The sequence below is a fragment of the Aythya marila genome (assembly GCF_965140915.1).
Source record: "Aythya marila genome assembly, chromosome: 13".
In the NCBI taxonomy this organism is placed as follows: Eukaryota; Metazoa; Chordata; class Aves; order Anseriformes; family Anatidae; genus Aythya; species Aythya marila.
This window is the reverse complement of record NC_139054.1, coordinates 17,392,211-17,409,522: the sequence shown is the minus strand read 5'-3', so window position 1 is coordinate 17,409,522 and position 17,312 is coordinate 17,392,211. Positions and strand designations below refer to the sequence as shown.

Below are 17,312 nucleotides of genomic sequence, written 5' to 3'. Positions count from 1 at the left end.
GAACTTGCATGCCAGATGAGGAGCCCAGTCATGGTACAGTCCGTAGAACAAGATGCTAATGAGAAACTGGTGAAGGATTTAGTTCTGCAGTGCCCAAGCTCAAGACACCTTACTGAGCACAGCACAAAGCCAACGGGCAGCACTCGCCAGAAGCAGGTAGGGCGGCCGTGCACTGAAGGGCAGCAAAATGCCATCTGTGTCCAACCACACCAGTTGCTCTGGCCAGATCTTACAAAAAAGTGGCATCAAACCCAAAATAACATCCCCCAGCCTCCTGGGTCCTGCTGTCAAGGTCAGGCAGAAGCAGGACAGCGCGTGCCGTGGCTGCAGCGCATCGTGGCAGCCCCAGCTCAGGAGGAAACCTGGAAGCCCTGGGTTCACAGAAATGGCAGTCCTAGTGCTTTAAATTGCTGTCAAGGAACATCAAATGTAAGCTATCCTCACATCTCCTGCTTTAGGGGCTATTAAATCTCCTGCCAAGGATTTAGCATGTAAATCTTACTGCCTCATACTATTGGCCACTTGTTTTTGGCAGGCACGTGTTACTTCCCAGCGAGGTAACTGTCACGCTGCAAAGTTTCATGGGTCCCAGTTACAGATGTTTATGGGAAGTCCTCTTGGGAGCTTCCCCTTTGTGCTTGGGAATTGCCCCAGGAACACTCTGGAGCTGTTGGACAAGGCCCAGCGTTGTTGCTGATGCGCTGACCACGACTTCCTCCGCCGTCCCTCCATGCTGCAGCGTGCCTGGTTCGCCCAGCTCCAGGGAATCGCTTTGCTTCTACCTGGAAAAGGCCTGCCTTGGCAGCTCTGCCATTCATACCGGCTGGGTGCAGAAGATCTCGTAATTACCATTGTTATTGCAGCTGGCAGTGCACGCCATTCCACCTCGTATGCAGGTTATAGATATCAATTACCTTTCATCTCCCACCAGCGCATTGGATGGGAACAGCGATGGCTAATGAGAAGGCCAGGGAATATCGGATCTGAGGAAACTGTGCCTTGTGCTGCTTTTAGCGTAGGTAAATGATTTGAATTGACGCCTTTTTGTTCTTCAGTCATATTCCAGCAAAGTTCAGGTTTTATTTTAACAGTCAAATAAATCAGAGCTGTATGAAGGTCGTGTAGACAAATAGTGCTCTAAGAAAAAAACTCAGCAAGAAGAAACAATGAGAGAGATATCACCAAGGCTTTGTTCTTCCTGCCATCCATCCTCTCTCCCTTATCTCCAGCTGATAAGAGCTTCTTTTCAAGCTGGCAGTCAGAGAGATAAGGCGGATATCTGTGCTGATAATGTTAACGACCTCCAGCCAGGTCACAATCAAGTAATTCACACATGCCCATGGAGAAATCGGGGGCTAAAAAAGGATGTCTAACCCCAAGTGTTTGAGCACTGGTGACTCTTAGTACTGTGGCAAATTAGAAAGCCTGATTTCTACTCGTGCTATTTCCACAATATCACAGCTTATTTTTTTCTGCATAGCAGAGCAACCTGGAATTAGAGTCTTCCAAGGATGAAGAAATGTCTTAAATTTTATTGCTAGACTGGTGAGAGCCAGATATCAAGGAGAATCGCATACTTCTCTGTAGCTGTCTTCATTATTTTTTTTTTCCTTTTTTTTTTTTTTTTCTTTTTAAGAGAAAGTAGTCCCAAGAAGCAAAAGCCCAGTTAGGGTCTACCTGTGAGTTTCAGATCTCAGGATCCAGCCTGTGCCATTAAGAGGGTGTGATTTCAACCAGGAAATGCGATGTCAGTCATTCCCAAAGGTATTTACAGCTCTAGCAGTTTATTTAACGTGTTATTTAGATAAGGGCACTTGTGTCTAACTTTCAGATCCGAGCTCTGATTATGAATATTCACAAAGTACGTTTTATGTTCTTTGCTACTGGCTCCTCTGCTATACAAATGTGTCCCAGGATATCTGGCCACAACCAGCTGGCCAGAAAGGCAGCAACAACAGTAAATTCATCACTGGTCTGACCTTGGGAGCTGTTTTCATGTGCTGCAGGAGTTGCCCGGGATCAAGGCTTGGTATCTTGTTAGACTTTACAACCTCTTTATATAAATATATGTGTAGCCTTTATAATCCTTCCTTAAGTAACATGAAGAATAAAATAATAATTCCCAAACTTTTATAGTTAATCAGTGAAACCACACACAGCTGTTCAGGTATTTTTTGCTTTTATCATTGGTTGTGAACTGCCCACCCTCAGCAGAGGAGTGGAGATGGACTGTGTCTGTTCTTGAGGCTGGAAAGGTCGCAGCGCCAGTGGGAGAAGCCGGTGTCTGACGCCTCCAGACAGCAGCCTGCTTGCACAGTCACTTAAATGCAGCGCACGCGCTGAGCTGCCAAAACTTGAAAAATTGCTCAAAAATGAAAAATTGTAGCTAAATATTCTGGTTGTTTAAACATATCCTTGAGGCAAAAGAAAGGAAACCATTATGAAGGTATGAGATTGCTCAAGTCCCGTAACTGAATCTCGAGCCGTGCACAGAGCACTGATTTAAGAGATGAAGTCCTTATTTCTCCCCCCGATTCTGGCGCTGGGTGTGCAGCTGAGGAGCTGTGGGGAGCTGCACCAGACAACACTGTGACTGCAGCACAGCACCCAGGTTCTTCAAAATCTTTCTGTTTAATTGGATGGAGTTGTATGTATCCTGTTTCACCTATATGATTAGCGTGAACTTACTTGCTATATTGCAGCATGCTGAAGATGAAATCCATGCAGCGCTAACATCACACTTCAATGAGTTAGAAACTAGCTGGGTAGCCGGGCCCAAAGAGTTGTGGTGAAAGGAGTTAAATCCAGCTGGAGGCCGGTCACTAGTGGCATCCCCCAGGGCTTGGTGCTGGGGCCGGTCCTCTTTAATATCTTCATCGATGATCTGGACGAGGGCATCGAGTGCACCCTCAGTAAGTTTGCAGATGACACCAAGTTAGGTGCGTGTGTCGATCTGCTTGAGGGTAGGAAAGCTCTGCAGGAGGATCTGGATAGGCTGCACCGATGGGCTGAGGTCAACTGCATGAAGTTCAACAAGGCCAAGTGCCGGGTCCTGCACCTGGGGCACAACAACCCCAAGCAGCGCTACAGGAGCTTACGAGGAGCGGCTGAGGGAGCTGGGCTTGTTCAGCCTGGAGAAGAGGAGGCTCGGGGCGACCTTATTGCTCTCTATAGGTACCTCAAGGGAGGCTGTAGCGAGGTGGGGGTTGGTCTGTTCTCCCACGTGCCTGGTGACAGGACGAGGGGGAATGGGCTAAAGTTGCACCAGGGGAGGTTTAGGCTGGCTGTTAGGAAGAACTTCTTTACTGAGAGGGTTGTGAGGCATTGGAATGGGCTGCCCATGGAATTGGTGGAGTCACCATCCCTGGAGCTCTTTAAAAGATGTTTAAGTGTAGAGCTCAGTGATATGGTTTAGTGGAGGACTGGTTAGTGTTAGGTCAGAGGTTGGACTCAGTGATTTTGAGGTCTCTTCCAACCTAGATGAGTCTGTGATTTCTGTGACTACAATCTAAGAAGTCATATTTCAGGGGAGTCTTAATATAGCTGTTCCCATTGCTTACCATCAGGTGACAGTTCACAGACAAATCCCTTTTCTCTTACTGCTTTTTCCTCAAAAACATTTTTCCTTTATCTTCTGCTTCTTCCCTTTTCCTCTGCCGTCTTAACAGAAGTCCCCTTGATGCAGAAGCACGAGATAATGCTAATTGAGCTTGTCAGGTCTAAATAAAAGATGGGCTAGTGCAGGGGGCTGCAACCTGTGTGGGTCCATCTGGATACTTCAGCTTCTATCATGTAGCAGGAGCGAACCTTGCTGCGCTGCTTCGACGTAATGGGCAGAGAGTTATTGACCTGTCATGTGGGGCACCAGCGTGGTACATCAGGGAAACAAAACCCAGCCACGCCAGGGCCAGCAAATTCCCTATAATATCGTAAATCAGCCTGGGGTCACCCCAAAATCTGAAGATCTTGGTCTTTACTTAAATGTCATGTTTCCACTCCTCTGAATAACGCCCAGGTGGTTTGGCCCTGGCGGCACACGGGGTCAGATAAATACATTAAAACAATAATAATAATAAAAAAAAAAGATTAAAAACACCAGAAAGCTTTATCTTTCTGATCCTGCTGACAACACTTACATGAGCAAGGGCTTGCAAGGATTGGGCCCTAGGATGGCAAATTAGCTTTGTCTGCTCTAACAACAGAAGAAAGATGCAGAAGATGAAGTCAGAGCATAGAGAGTGCTCCCATTTAGAGGCTCTGCAAACACCAGATGAATATTAACAACTTGATTCAAGTCCATGGGTTATATGTAATTAGGCCAAAGCCAGCAAAAAGACAAACAGTTCTACACCTTCAAATGAATACTTCAGCTTGCTAACAAAAAGCAATTAAGCTGCCTGCCAGTCTACAGCGAGGCTCCGGGGCTAATTCCACACACTGGCCTCTCGCCGTATGGCGGTATCGCAGCACATCATCGCCGAGATCTATTTCCCTGCTTTTCAAACAGAAATCTGCCGGGAGTCCTCTGCACCCCGTCATCAATTCCAGAGACAGCATCCTGCCTTGGGCATCAACCCCACTCCTCAAAAACCACGTTGAGCTCCCAAGAAGGGAACTGGAGAGTGATAGAAATCTGCCTGTCCAGAGGTCACAGAAGGCACTGCGGCAGTTCAAGAGGATTTGTGATTTAATTAATTGTTTCTGATGAGATGGGTGAATTTTGAGAGCGTGGTAACTGAGATTTGGATGGCTGTGGTTACACCAGATTGAAGGAAGGGCTTGAGCATACTACCTGCACCCAGGACATGGGGTCTGTACGTGAGCAGTGACAGCAGCATGTGTGCAGCAGCCAGCTGGAGCACCTGATGACCATAAAACTGGGGAACAAATGCTGATACTTCATTCAGCTGGCAAACCAAAGGAGAGTCATTTAACTCCCTTTCTAGAGCCTAGTTGCTTTGTTACTCTGTAAAAAGCTTCAAGATGAATTATTAATCCCAGCTCATATTGACAACAAGCACATAATTTCATTTCCTGCTCTATGACAGAGTTCAAAACCAAGCACATCTCAATTTCTCCTAAGAAATTCGAATTAATGGTTCTTGAATGGCTCTTGTGAGACAAACACTTCCTGATGCTTTAGCAGAGCTTGGATATTAGTCTGGGCTTTGGAGCTGGCCTCACCTTTACAGGGGGACAATCCACTGTCCCAAACCTTGCCATGTGCAGGGACTGTCCAGCTCTGCATCTTGAATTACCATTTTGTGATTTGTCAAATTCTTCCTTAGCAAAAACACCAAGTAGTCATTGTGCAGTTCACGTCAGCAGAGGAGGTGCAATAGTTTTGGACAGCCCTAAGGATCACAGATCACAGTGAGGAAGGGAATTTCTGCAGCTGTCATGAAGTAAACTGGCTACCAGTTACTGCCATGGTGGTGAAGGCCTTCAGCTGGTGTAGAGAACCAGAGGAATTTATTTTTCATTGTAGATCAAGAAAAGTTCGATATTCCCTCCTGGGGGAAATCCAAAGTCATGCTGGAAACAATGGAACAGGGAATTGGATGGTTTTTTAGACTCTTCTGTGTTTTCATTTTTAAGCTCTCTACTCTGAAAAAAAATGAAGAAAATTCCATGTACAGCACCCCTACACTGAAAGTCAATTTCCTGAAAGTGATCGCTTATTTTTAGCTGTACATACCAACTGTTTCTGTTTACTATACAGCTTTTGTTTTGCTATACACCATATTTATTTTTTTTTTCATTCTTCTTCTCCACAACATGTGCTAAAATGAACTCTGTTTCATTCTATCATTTAAACCTGCACTCCTTGCTTGGTGTCCAAAGTCCTCATTTCTCCAATATCAGCATTTGTAGCTCTCAGGTTGGTCACACACAGCCTTCAGAGATGCACTGGAAAAAATTAAGCATGCAGAAGTAACACCTTCACTTTCTTGCACGGTAGCAGTAGTTAAGGGTAATTTTTCCCAGACCTGCTTTGATGTGGTGCTATTCCCGAGGCATTAAGCATCTTTGTTCTTCCCTAAAACTTCTGGAAGCTGCAAGGGCTTACAGCTCTCCCTAATGTCGGTGGGATGCCTGGTGCTGCAGTGCTGTTGTGTGCCACTTGTTGCTCTAACCCACCTGGAATCCAAATCACAGCCCTACGGTTTCCCTCCTGAAGGAGCCTTAGCTCCTCTTCTATTGATCTTGTTTCCCTTGCTCCTGCAGCTGCACGTCAGAACTGTTTGTACAGTCCCAGTGAGTAATTCCCGTGTGGCTTTCCAGACTCTGGTGGATGTGTCCATGAGGAACATGCTTTCAGAAAATACAGATCGAGTGCTAGTTTCCTGCAAAATGCACTTGCACCACAGAACACCAAATTGCACCTGCACCTTTGGGACCTAGAAGACATGCGTGCTTGGGTGTCACAATACCCACTGTCACAGTGATTTGACAAAACAGCATATTTTTTAAAAAAAAAAAAAAAAAAAAGACTGGCAGGAGGATTGTACAACTTCAGACACAGCCAAGTGGCAGTCCTATAAGAAACAGCCTATCACATAAAATGTGCTCATTACCCACTCTGTTACTTTATCCTACTTGTGAGTGATGGAGCCACCTGGCCACTCTCAGATAAGTCCCATTGTCCTTCCTCTTGTCATCGTGACACATTCCTCTTGCATTCATCAGGGGATGGTATTTCTGTCACGTCTGGGAAGGTATTTAGATGAGAGACCCAGCAGTGCATAACATCCAATTGCATTCTGTGCTGCTTGTATAGAACATTCTGATCTTCCCAAATTGAAACAGCCCACAATGCGTGGACATTTCATTGTGTCTTTGGATTTTGTTTGCATTTTCAGTAAAACATAGTGTCTCCCATAATCCGCTACTGACAATGGTCTAGCATGAAAAAAATCAGTATCAAAATGGCTTCAGGGTACCCGTATAAAATATGTGTATTGAAGTCTGAAATAGCATAGTGACAAAAAATACCAACTAAACAAAAAACACACAACAAAATTATTTCAGAAAAATTCTTCTGTGAGTCAAGAATCCCTCAAAGCTCTGTGCATGTTTTACTCTTTGCTTGCCTTGCTCTGCCTTCCACAGATACGCAGTGGTTTCATACCGTGTGCCTGTGGTACTTAACGAACTACCGAGCCCAAATCCCATACAGGGGAAACATGACCAAGGGCAGGAACAGCTTGCCTTCTCCGTCCTCTGACTTCACAGCAGAAAATTCGTGTGCATATGAGACAATAGAGAACAGCAAGCCTGAAGGCTTTGTGTCGGTGACAAAACGGCTATAAAGTGAGAGATGGAAGAAAAGAGGGGAGAAAGAATGCTTGCATTGCAGCAGTGCCAATGGCTCATTAGCAAGTTGAATTAATGAAGATGTTCTTACCACTCAGCTGCTGGGAAATCAACAAGCAATGGTGTGCTGTCATTCCTGACGTTTAGCTCATTTTATTTCTCTGTAGTCCTGCACAAGGCAAAAGATTTTCTACTGCTGTATTTGAGAAGACGACCCCACTCCAAGGGTGTCTTGCCCTTTCTCCTCCTCCCTTCCTGGTGGGATGCTGTCATTCATTGTGTATTCGATGTAATATAAACATCAGGAGGAGGAAATGCCCTGTTTAGCAACCTGTCTACTGTGATTCAGAAGGGGGAGAGCTGATTACAGGAGGTTAAAAAAATGACCCACAGTTGTAAACCTCAACATTTATTAAAGAGTTATTTTCTTCAGGGAAGAAATTAATTGATGTTTGCCCTTAGAAGACACATGAAGAAAACCTGTCCCTGGGAGAATGTTATGAGCATGCAGAAATATTGGCTTCAAAACACAAAGCAGCACGCAGTGCCCCAGCCGAGGCTGGAAGTGACTGTGTCTTGTCCTCCTAAGAAATGTCACTGCTCTCAGTAGTAATTGCCATATGACAGCTTAAGTGACAAAGAAGTATCCCAGAGCATTTTCATTGTTGTTACTCTGAGCAGGGGCCTCACCTCATGCTGCACACTGACTTGCTTGTTATGCCTAGGCTATGCCTGGTGATTCCAGCCCTCTACCTCCAGGTCTCTCCTAAGCAGTACTTTCCAATGAAGGAATTCACTACTCCCAAATGCTGGATATACAAAAACTTCCAAAAAAACAGACTTCCATGCTCTGGACCATTCACTTCAGTTAATTGTTATGATGGGTCTCTCTAAGACGTGGGATTGTTTCTGATGTGTCATTGCAGCACTCAAATTATTCTGAGAAAAGAAGGATGAGTGGTTTATATCCCAGTGAATAACAAATACTTCCATTCTTCAGCTAGTCTTAAGTTTGGGCTTTGTGTCAGTGACAAGCCTGTTTGATGACAATAAAGCAAGGGGAATGGGAGAAAATGTCTAAAGAGAACAGCTTTGTTTTCTGCCCCTCATCCCAGTCTCCCTGGAATGTGAGGAGTAGCAGTGAACAAAGAGAAAGCACTTAAAGCATTGAAACAAACTGATAAAGGAGCGATGCCTTTGCGATAAGCTGCTTTCCTGCTCCTTTGGAAGGTCAGCGGTCCACTTTTTCTCATACGTTTTAACATGATAAAGATCAGATGTTCTAAAGTATCACCGATTTGGCTGGGTTTCTGCTCAGTTTGACTAGGTAACTGAATTTAGGAGCCGCGTGAATCAGCAGGTAATCAACAGCAGTTGTGGAAGCCATTCAAGCAGACAACTCAATAGTCTTCTCTGTGTGCTTCAGCCAGCGAAAGAGTTCACCCATACATTTCCCTGGGAAGTTGGGAATAGAAGCAGTAGCAGAGCTGGTGCAGGTTCTTTTTCTCTGTTTTGAGAAAAAAATGGATGTCTCCTCTACCTCTTTACTCCTCTAGAGTAAATCCAGCAGTCATACAATGCAGAGTAGGAAGTCTCTGCTCTGCCTGTACTTCTGAGTGACCAGCTGAGGACACGAATGACTTCATAACTCCTGTTTCTGTTCATAGTTGATGTCACTTTTTATCAGCTCTTCTCTAGAAAGTGCCCAGTGGTTCACCTTAAGTGCTCTGCACACAGAATTGAGCTTTGTTCCGTACTGTTTCTGAGTAGTTTACCTAAAGACCCTTAAAATGCAGAGCCATGCTGCTTTAGTTTTCAATCTGTTGACAAATGTAATTATAAATGTACAGATTGGCTTTTAGGCACATGGAATGAGATTACAGTAGAGAGACCAGTTTTGAACATTTGTATGAAGATAAAGTTAAGTTTGAAACTGGCTCTACAGCCAACTGGCAGCCTGGAGCTGCCTCAGCTCAGATTCATCCTGCGCTGAGGCTACCCAGGAATCTCAGATTACAGGTTTAGGGAGTCAGCTGCCAGGAGACTGGTTGCAGTTCCAGATGGAAATGATCTAATTTCAGTGGGAAGAGTATGGAATAAGAAATCGCAGATTGGGTGCCCGATACACACAGTTTCAAATGAGAAAGCAGTAATAGGAGAGAGGGAAAAATATACAAAAAAATATGGAAGTTAAAAACAAACGGGCTAAAATGCAGCGGAAAGGCTTCCCTTTATATGCCCTCTCTGCTACATAGCAAATCAGCTGCTAATGACAAAGTGATCAGTAAAGGTAGTCTACAGGAGAAGACAAGAGCAATTCAGAGGTAATAAGCTTTTTCCAGACATGAAACATTACAACAGAGCAAAACCTCCTCCACAAGCATGATTCAAGCTAGTGAGTAGAAATCCCAACTATCTGCTGTCAAAAAGTGGGGGCAGCAGTCTCCAGCGTCCCAGAAGACACGCACTTGCTACAAGGCAAACAGATGAGGCATGGCGGGGAAAAACGAACGTGAAAAGATAGAGAATAAGATAACTTACAGCAATGAGCTGGTAGGAGTTGTTCATCATGGCTATGAGCATGTTCAGGAGCACGACGAGAGAGATGACATTGTAGGTTCCAAACATAGTGGCTCCAACGAATTCTGTGAACTCATGTCTGGCTTTCACGTTGGTGACGTAGAGATTCAGCAGACCGAACACAGACCAGAAGAGTGACTGGAGGGTCTCGAAAAGTCTGAAGGAAAAATAAACACAGATTTTTACTTGGCTCTGGGAGATGGAAATCAATGCCTTTACGAGCTCTGGATGCGCTGAGGTTGGGTGTCACCCCACGTGAGAGCTCTGTTGGTGGCACTGGAAGCACTGGGAGCAATCAGGTGGGAATGGATCAACATTGGGAGCCTGGGATGCCACGGAGCAGCTGCTCAGCACAGCCATTTACTCTCCCCAGGAGGCAGTTTGCACTCCAGCTACAGTGACCCGTTGGAAGAGTTGCATCACATCACCAACATCCACCACCTGGCTGAGAATCACATGCTTGTGAGATGCACCGAGCCTAAGTGATGCGAAAAAAAAAAAAGACATTCCCTTTCCCAATGTTCACCCATGCAAAGAACCCCGGTATATTCCCTCTAACTAAAACAGGCACGGAGTGACACTGCTGTTACGTAGAGATACGACCTCTCCTGTTTAGCCAGTGCCTGCATCATTAACATGTCTGCATGCTAAATGCTCACAGAGCCCATGCTCGAGTACAGCACGACCAAATTGCGTGCCACGAGAAGGCACCAGGAGGGAGGAGATGCGAGGAATCACAGCCTCTTGAACCTTCTGCACTGATGTAGGCTCACAGCTTGCGATTACTCGGACTGCAAGTGAGCCAGGCCAGCTTGCTAACACCCTGCCTGGTAGCACTGCACGTGGCTGAAAATGCTGCTCTGGTTTGTGCCCAGCTCCCACCCACCGCAGAGCAGTGCCCTCAGTATCATGCTGCAACAATTGATCAGTAATGACTCAGATGAAAGGGAGTCATCGCATTAATTCAGCTTGAGAGGTTTTCTTCTTTTGAAGTCTTCCATCCAGAGATGAACTAGACCTGACCCCCCTGTGCTTTACAGCTGATGAGATCATCCCAGGTCTCTGTTTGCTTCAGCCAGAGACAAGTGACCTTTTGCAATCACGTCAAATACATAATCAGCAATCTAAATAATTGCTCTATTTGGGCATCTTTGTTTTGGCTTTCCAAAATATGGCATTTATATCATCAAAAAATGACATTTATATGCCTGTTTAAGAGTTTCCATTTTGGCCTGGGGTCAGTAGATATTTTCAAATGCTCTTACTAGAAAAATCAATAAAAATAAATTCGGATACTTTACTTAACATACCAGGAATCTGTTCTCCTGGCTTCTCCAGGCATCTGTTCCACACATAGCCCCATGCTTTATATGGGGATTTAGTTTCTTTGTGTTTTCTGGACATCTTTTTTCACTGGCCAAAATTATGAAGGCTCTAAAGCAAAAATCCTTTCTCCCAGAAGTCAGGTTGTTAGGGTTATTAAATAAGTGAGGTAATGGTAAAATAAGGATTAAGCAAAGAATGCTAAGCATTTTGCTATTAAAAATAGCGGAGTGCTTGCTATCTTTTAACTTATTTTAACTATTAATGGTGGAAGTACTGATTAGGGTGTAGGCTCAGGAGAAATGGATGTCCGTGTCATGCTTACATGAAACTGAAATCAGTCTCAGAAGTGCTCAGTGCATTGCCTTGAACTCCCAATTTTACAACCAGGAGTGTAACTCTGCCCAGATTAAGGCCATATATTAACATCTGGGCATGTAGTCACAGCTGAGAAAGACAGCAAACGGTTTCTGCAGCTTTGCAGAAAGACTTAAGTCTTTCCTCCTTGTTTAATGACAGGCAAGAGCTACGATCTTTTTTCAGTGTTCAGGTGGGGCTCAGCCCAGCTGCCAGCCCAACTCTCCCATGAGCTCTCTGCGGACAGCAAGGTGCAAGTGGTTTCTTTCTCCCTTTCCTCCTCTTCCTCTCTCTCTTCTCCCTTCTGCAGTTGCCAGAACCACAGTGCTAAACGTACTTTCAAACTGCCTGCCTAAGCAGGAGACAAGCTGCTTTCTCAGATATGCTTAAGCCACACCATAAAAACTTAAATTATTCATGTTTTCACCTCATTGCTGTCACAAAGGAATATTACTTTTCCGTGATCTGTGTTTGCGACGCAGAAAATTTCCTCACCAAAAAAATATGAAACCTTTCCTTTGGGAGTAATAGGAAATAATGCCCCAGTAAATAGACGTCACATTTTAAACAAGCTGCACAAACACGAACAGCGTCCTGCTTTCCCTTCCCTTACAAAATTAGATCTTATTGTGTGTCTGCCTAGAAATGCTGGTAGGAATCAAAGGGGACTGATTGAAAGCTTTTCACATTTATTCTTCCATTAGGGATGAACTACGAGCAAAGTTGAGCTAACACCAGCTCTGATTTGAATTCACTCCAGTCATGCTTGCTCTCCCCAGCCCAACGATGTAATTTTCTGTTTTGCAGGTTGCTCGTTCTTAGCCATTCACCCATGCTGTGCGTCTGCTCGAGGGCCAAATGTCAGCTTGTACTGGGGGTGTTAATAACGACTATTTAAACTTTTAAGAACATGTTAAATAAATTTCTTAAGCAAGGCTCAAACAAAAAAGTAACTGCAGAGCATTCTGTCCCCTGCCAGGAGACCTCAGTCCTAATGGATCCCCTCCCACTGCGATTTTGTTTTAAACAAACCTCTGTCATAAAGGCTGAGCCCCCTCAATTTCCTTCCTGTGCCACATTCTCCTTGGCAGGGGGGCTCAAACTGCATGTTAGGGTGGGAGAAATTGTGGTTTGTATTTAAACTGATCCACACACTTTCTGTTAAGTGGTTCTGTATCATTTCTAGTTCTCAAGATGTTGTACCTTCTTACTTACTTGAGAATCTTACTCGTTGTTGTTCTGTTTTGTTTTGTTGTTTTTTTTTTTTCTTCTTTTTTTCCTCCTGCTGATCTTTTTCTTTAGTCAAATCTTGTTTTTACTTGCTCCACTAATCTGCCAACAGTGAAATCTGTAAAACAACTGGTTTGCAGTGGAGACAGGTCCGAACCAGAACGCAGAACTGGAATACATCTGTTCAGTACAGCTCCAGGGAAAGGCACACTCCAGTCCTGAACTTTGTGGTTTTGACCCTTCCCGAGCTAGAAGTTGCCACTTAACAAACATTGTGCTTGCCAAACATTTCTCCCTCTGGCTGCTCCATCAATATGGACGTAGATCAAGGAATAGCATTTGCTATTTAATTCCTTCACAAGGGCAGCACAACACATTTCTGGGGCATTGCAAACAATTAAAACAGAAAAAAGACTGGAGTCTTTAATTCTGTTTTTCATTAGCACAGTGCAGTTCCATTCACTTCCTCCAGATATAGATGAGTTTAATGAGAAAATTAATCAAGCCGATGGTGTTCCTGCTCTGCAGTGAAAATGGCAGCACGTACGGTCTACCAGGACTCTGGTTATGAGGCTCTTCTAAGGCTGGACTTTATCCCAGGAAAATCTCCCCCTTCTTGTAAGGAGGGTCAATGACAGAGACAATGTTGGAGCCTTCCCTCTTCCAACGTGGCGTCAGCCATCATTTGCTTTTGATAACAGTGCAAAACTGACACGAATCCCTTTTTAACCTCCAGCCTTCAGCTGACGAAGGGTGGAGAATTACTGGGCATTATGCTAAGTTGTATTTAATTTTGCCTGACGTGGTGGACAACAGTTTTGTTTTGCTTGCTTGCAGGGCGTAGGCCCTTTTCTAGACGGTGCTTTATTTATTTCTCTTCCCTTTGTGTTTTAAGTACTGTGCAACCAGCAAGAACAATCAGATGGGGGCTGATTATTATAATTATTTCCACTATTAGTAATTAAAACAAATAGATCAGAAAGACAATTCATGTTATTTTTCAGCATGTGCTTTGTCTTTCAGCCCTGCCAGCTGTCAGCACAGCGATTTCCATGCCAACCTCTCAGTAAAGTACCAGCATTTCCAGCAAAATGGATTTTGATGTGATTTTAGTCTCACCCCACTGCGAGAGAATCAGAGAAGCCTGTAACCTCGTGTGTGTAAAAATGGCCTACGTGAGACTGTTGTTGCTCTGTCATGTTATTTATTAATACAGTTTTTTCATGTTTATCCCTTGTTTTCTACATTTTGTTTAGCTTTCCCCCCCTTTCCTTCAGAATAAGACAAAACAAATACTACAACAGGATACCTGCGTTCTCAAATATCCTGAAATTGTACGTAGCCATCATAAAATTTCAGTTGCAGGATCACGTAGAAAGACTTTTTGGTCCAGAACGAAAATGATCGTCTCTCACTTCCAGCCCTAAAAGCCCTTCTGTGACAGCAAAGCTCAGCAGAATTCTCTGCCCCAGTTAACTCACACTTTTCCTGCACAGTTGAGCAGCTCACCTGATATTTGCAAATGAATAAATAAAGACACTTTCGGCACAATGATAGACAACACGCAAAGGCAGGTAAGAGAGGAGACAGCACAAGTCACCCTGAAAATCATAAAGGAAAGAACATCTTACGTGGAGAAGGCATTGTTCTGTTTCTCACATCGGATCCCCTTGCAGTTGTTGGGTTCCTCCGAGGCACTGGTCTCATAATAAAAATAAAGCTGGTTCAGTCCATTGGCGAAAGCCAGAAGCACCAGACAGTAGATAAAAAGGAATTTAAGGATGTCTAGCAGCATGCGTCCCAGAGAAATCTGCAAGGGTCCCAGGTGTGAATTTGCTGTAAACAGGGATATGAGACGCAAGGAACTTAAAATGTTGGATATTGCAAAGAGGGCTTCTGCAATGAGAGTGGGGTGCCACATTTCCCATTCCTCCCTTGGACGAGAGCCATTATACTGAAAGAAAAAACAAGGGTGTAAAAGTGAATTATCTTGTCATGATTTTGAGATACCTTGAACACTCACACCTGCTAATACTAATGCTTGATATGTAAATAAATGCTAACCAGGTACTGGTGACACAAGAAGTGCTTTTCAACTGCCAAGTGTCAGTTCAGGAGTCACTGAATTCAGGAACCAGGACCGAAGCTGAGTTGATCAGGGCAGAGACTTAGGTTTAATGAAGCCTTCTTATGAACTTCCGACAGATTTAGACCCTCCAGTACAAATAGCTTAGTGGGACTGAGTTTCTGGTATGTGAGTTGTACTTAGCTTGAATTTAGATAACAGGCCTTCTGAATTTCGAATTCACTGTGGGTAATTCAGGTCCTTGGGTTCACATGTGATCTCCTTCTCTTTAAACATTTAAAACGGTGCGGACTGCCCCATAGCAGGTTCAGGTCATTTCCAATTATCTTTTTTTCTTTTTCCCCCCCTAAATATTACTGCACCTTCAAAACACTGCTAATTCCATGAAGACTGAGAATACATCTGTTCAGTGTAGCTCCATGAGAATGAGGGAAGGGAATAAGGAAAGCAATGAAGGATGGAACACCACAAGTGGATGCTTTCCCTCCCATGTAATCTCAAAAAGGTGCCAACAGCCCAGAACCAAAATGCTGTCTTGGTATTAATTTCCTTATTAGTTAATTTGTCATGGCAATTTTCGGAAAGTACCTAAAGCAGAAGTCCTAATTACAGCCAAAATAATGGATACATTTGAGCGCCTCAATTATAAAATTAACATGGTTTGTAATGTAACTGTAAAAGCAGAAGCATTATCTGAGCCAGATGCAAGCAGGTAACATGAAAGAGCTGGTTATATAAATGTAACTTCTCAGGCTTAGCTACACTGCCACAGCAGACAGGAGTCAAAGACATTTTAGCATCAAGAATAATTTATCCTTTCAGCATTTGTTTCTGCTCATTTAACGTGTATAAAAAGGCAAAAAGTGCACTTAGAATTATATCGCTGATAGTGTAGCCAGAGTGTTTAGGTGTCTTCATATTTTTTGTATGTTTCAAAAGGAAATGGTATCAATATCACATTGGCAGATGAGTTTGTAGGGACTTTACATATAAATCTGACTGTCCAATAAATTAATTCACATTTTTTTTCAAGGACACAGACGAAGCAAGTAGATGTTTCCAACTATTCCTCCGTATGAAGGAGCTGAGACACGACACAAAGGCATTTCAGTGCGACCTCTGCTTGCTTCTGACATTTCCGAACCGTTGCCTATTCCGTGAACATCAGGCCTGACTTTCTTAACTTGATTTGAAGACGGGTCTTAAAATGTTTACCAACAAGCAGACGTTTAAAACCTTTTGCCAATAACCAACAGCGGGGTGGGTGGTTGTGAACAGCCAGCCTCCCCTGCCTAGGGAGCAGATTTGCACATTTGTTCACGATTCTCTTTTGCGTGCTGGCCGGACACAGCAGCCCTGGGGCTCTCTGCCAGGGTAGAGAGCACATGAGAATGTAAAAAGCTCTTCTTCATCTCACATCTATTTTTAAAGCAACTCGTTAGGGTCATATTTTGGCCCTTTATAAAGTGATGGTATATCCTTGCTTGGAAAACCATAGTCACTTTTGAACAGCTCAGCACCACAGGTAACAGAGAAATCGGCGATTTCAGCGGTATCTAATGAAGCTGAGAAGGCTGGAGTTATTCAGGTTAGGCATCAGAAGATGAAAAAGAGCAGAAATGTATACAGAGTAGTACAAATAAGTTACAACAGACAGTCACGTTCACCCTTCCTCATTACGTAATTCAATGCAGCACATGAAAACTGATTAAGAAAGTATTTTTGCCCTATAATTAAGCTGAAGATTTCATTGTTACTAGATAATATTGAGGCCAGGTCTTGGAACCAGTCAAATCAGGGGGAAAAAAGGTCTCCAGGTAAAAACAAGGATTGAAAATATTAGTGTCAGTATGCAATTTATTTTTCTGATATTTGGCAGAAAGCTAAATGTCCATGTAACCTTTTGAAGTTCCAAGAAACATTAGACTATGGTATACTGGCATATATACCAGCCTTTTCCAGCTCTGGGCTGTTCTATAAATAACAAAAACCTTTCTAAGTCACGTTGCAAAAAAAAATTGAAACCATTATGTTTTAAATCCTCATGTTTCAGAGTGTACTGCAACCTTTAAGCAACATAGGTCAGAAGGGAACTTGAGGGGGCATGCTGTTTCAGAGCTACTGCTATGTAAGATTTTCTGCACTTCTTGGAATGGTCTGACATTGGTCCTTAGCAGGACCAGACCTTAGATTAGCCAGGTTTAATCCAAATGGGTTTGATCTGTACTCAAATGGATATATTCCTGTAAGCATTCTTTTTTGTGCTGGCGTATAGGTCTCTGTAGTTAGCCCGTGTGTTTCTGTAGTTCTTGCAAAGTATATAAACAAAGCTGTACTTCCTTTGTATGTGTAGTTTGGCTGTGAGCTTAAATCTCAGTGTGTGACCATATAAATCTGTGGATGCATGGCTCTTTTAGTA

At 43.7% G+C, this 17,312-nt stretch overlaps 1 protein-coding gene across 1 annotated transcript in view; it reads right to left on the bottom strand.

The window, feature by feature from the left end:
* Positions 1-17,312, bottom strand: part of TRPC5 (transient receptor potential cation channel subfamily C member 5) — a gene marked incomplete at its 3' end in the record, with an annotated part of 77,185 nt that overhangs the window by 9,412 nt on the left and 50,461 nt on the right. Inside the window, exons 6-7 of the mRNA XM_082770440.1 lie at positions 14,439-14,761; positions 9,859-10,054 (exon numbers count right to left, since the gene is read on the bottom strand). Coding sequence (XP_082626566.1) covers positions 9,859-10,054; positions 14,439-14,761 — 519 coding nt within the window. The remainder of the gene's footprint in view (positions 1-9,858; positions 10,055-14,438; positions 14,762-17,312) is intronic.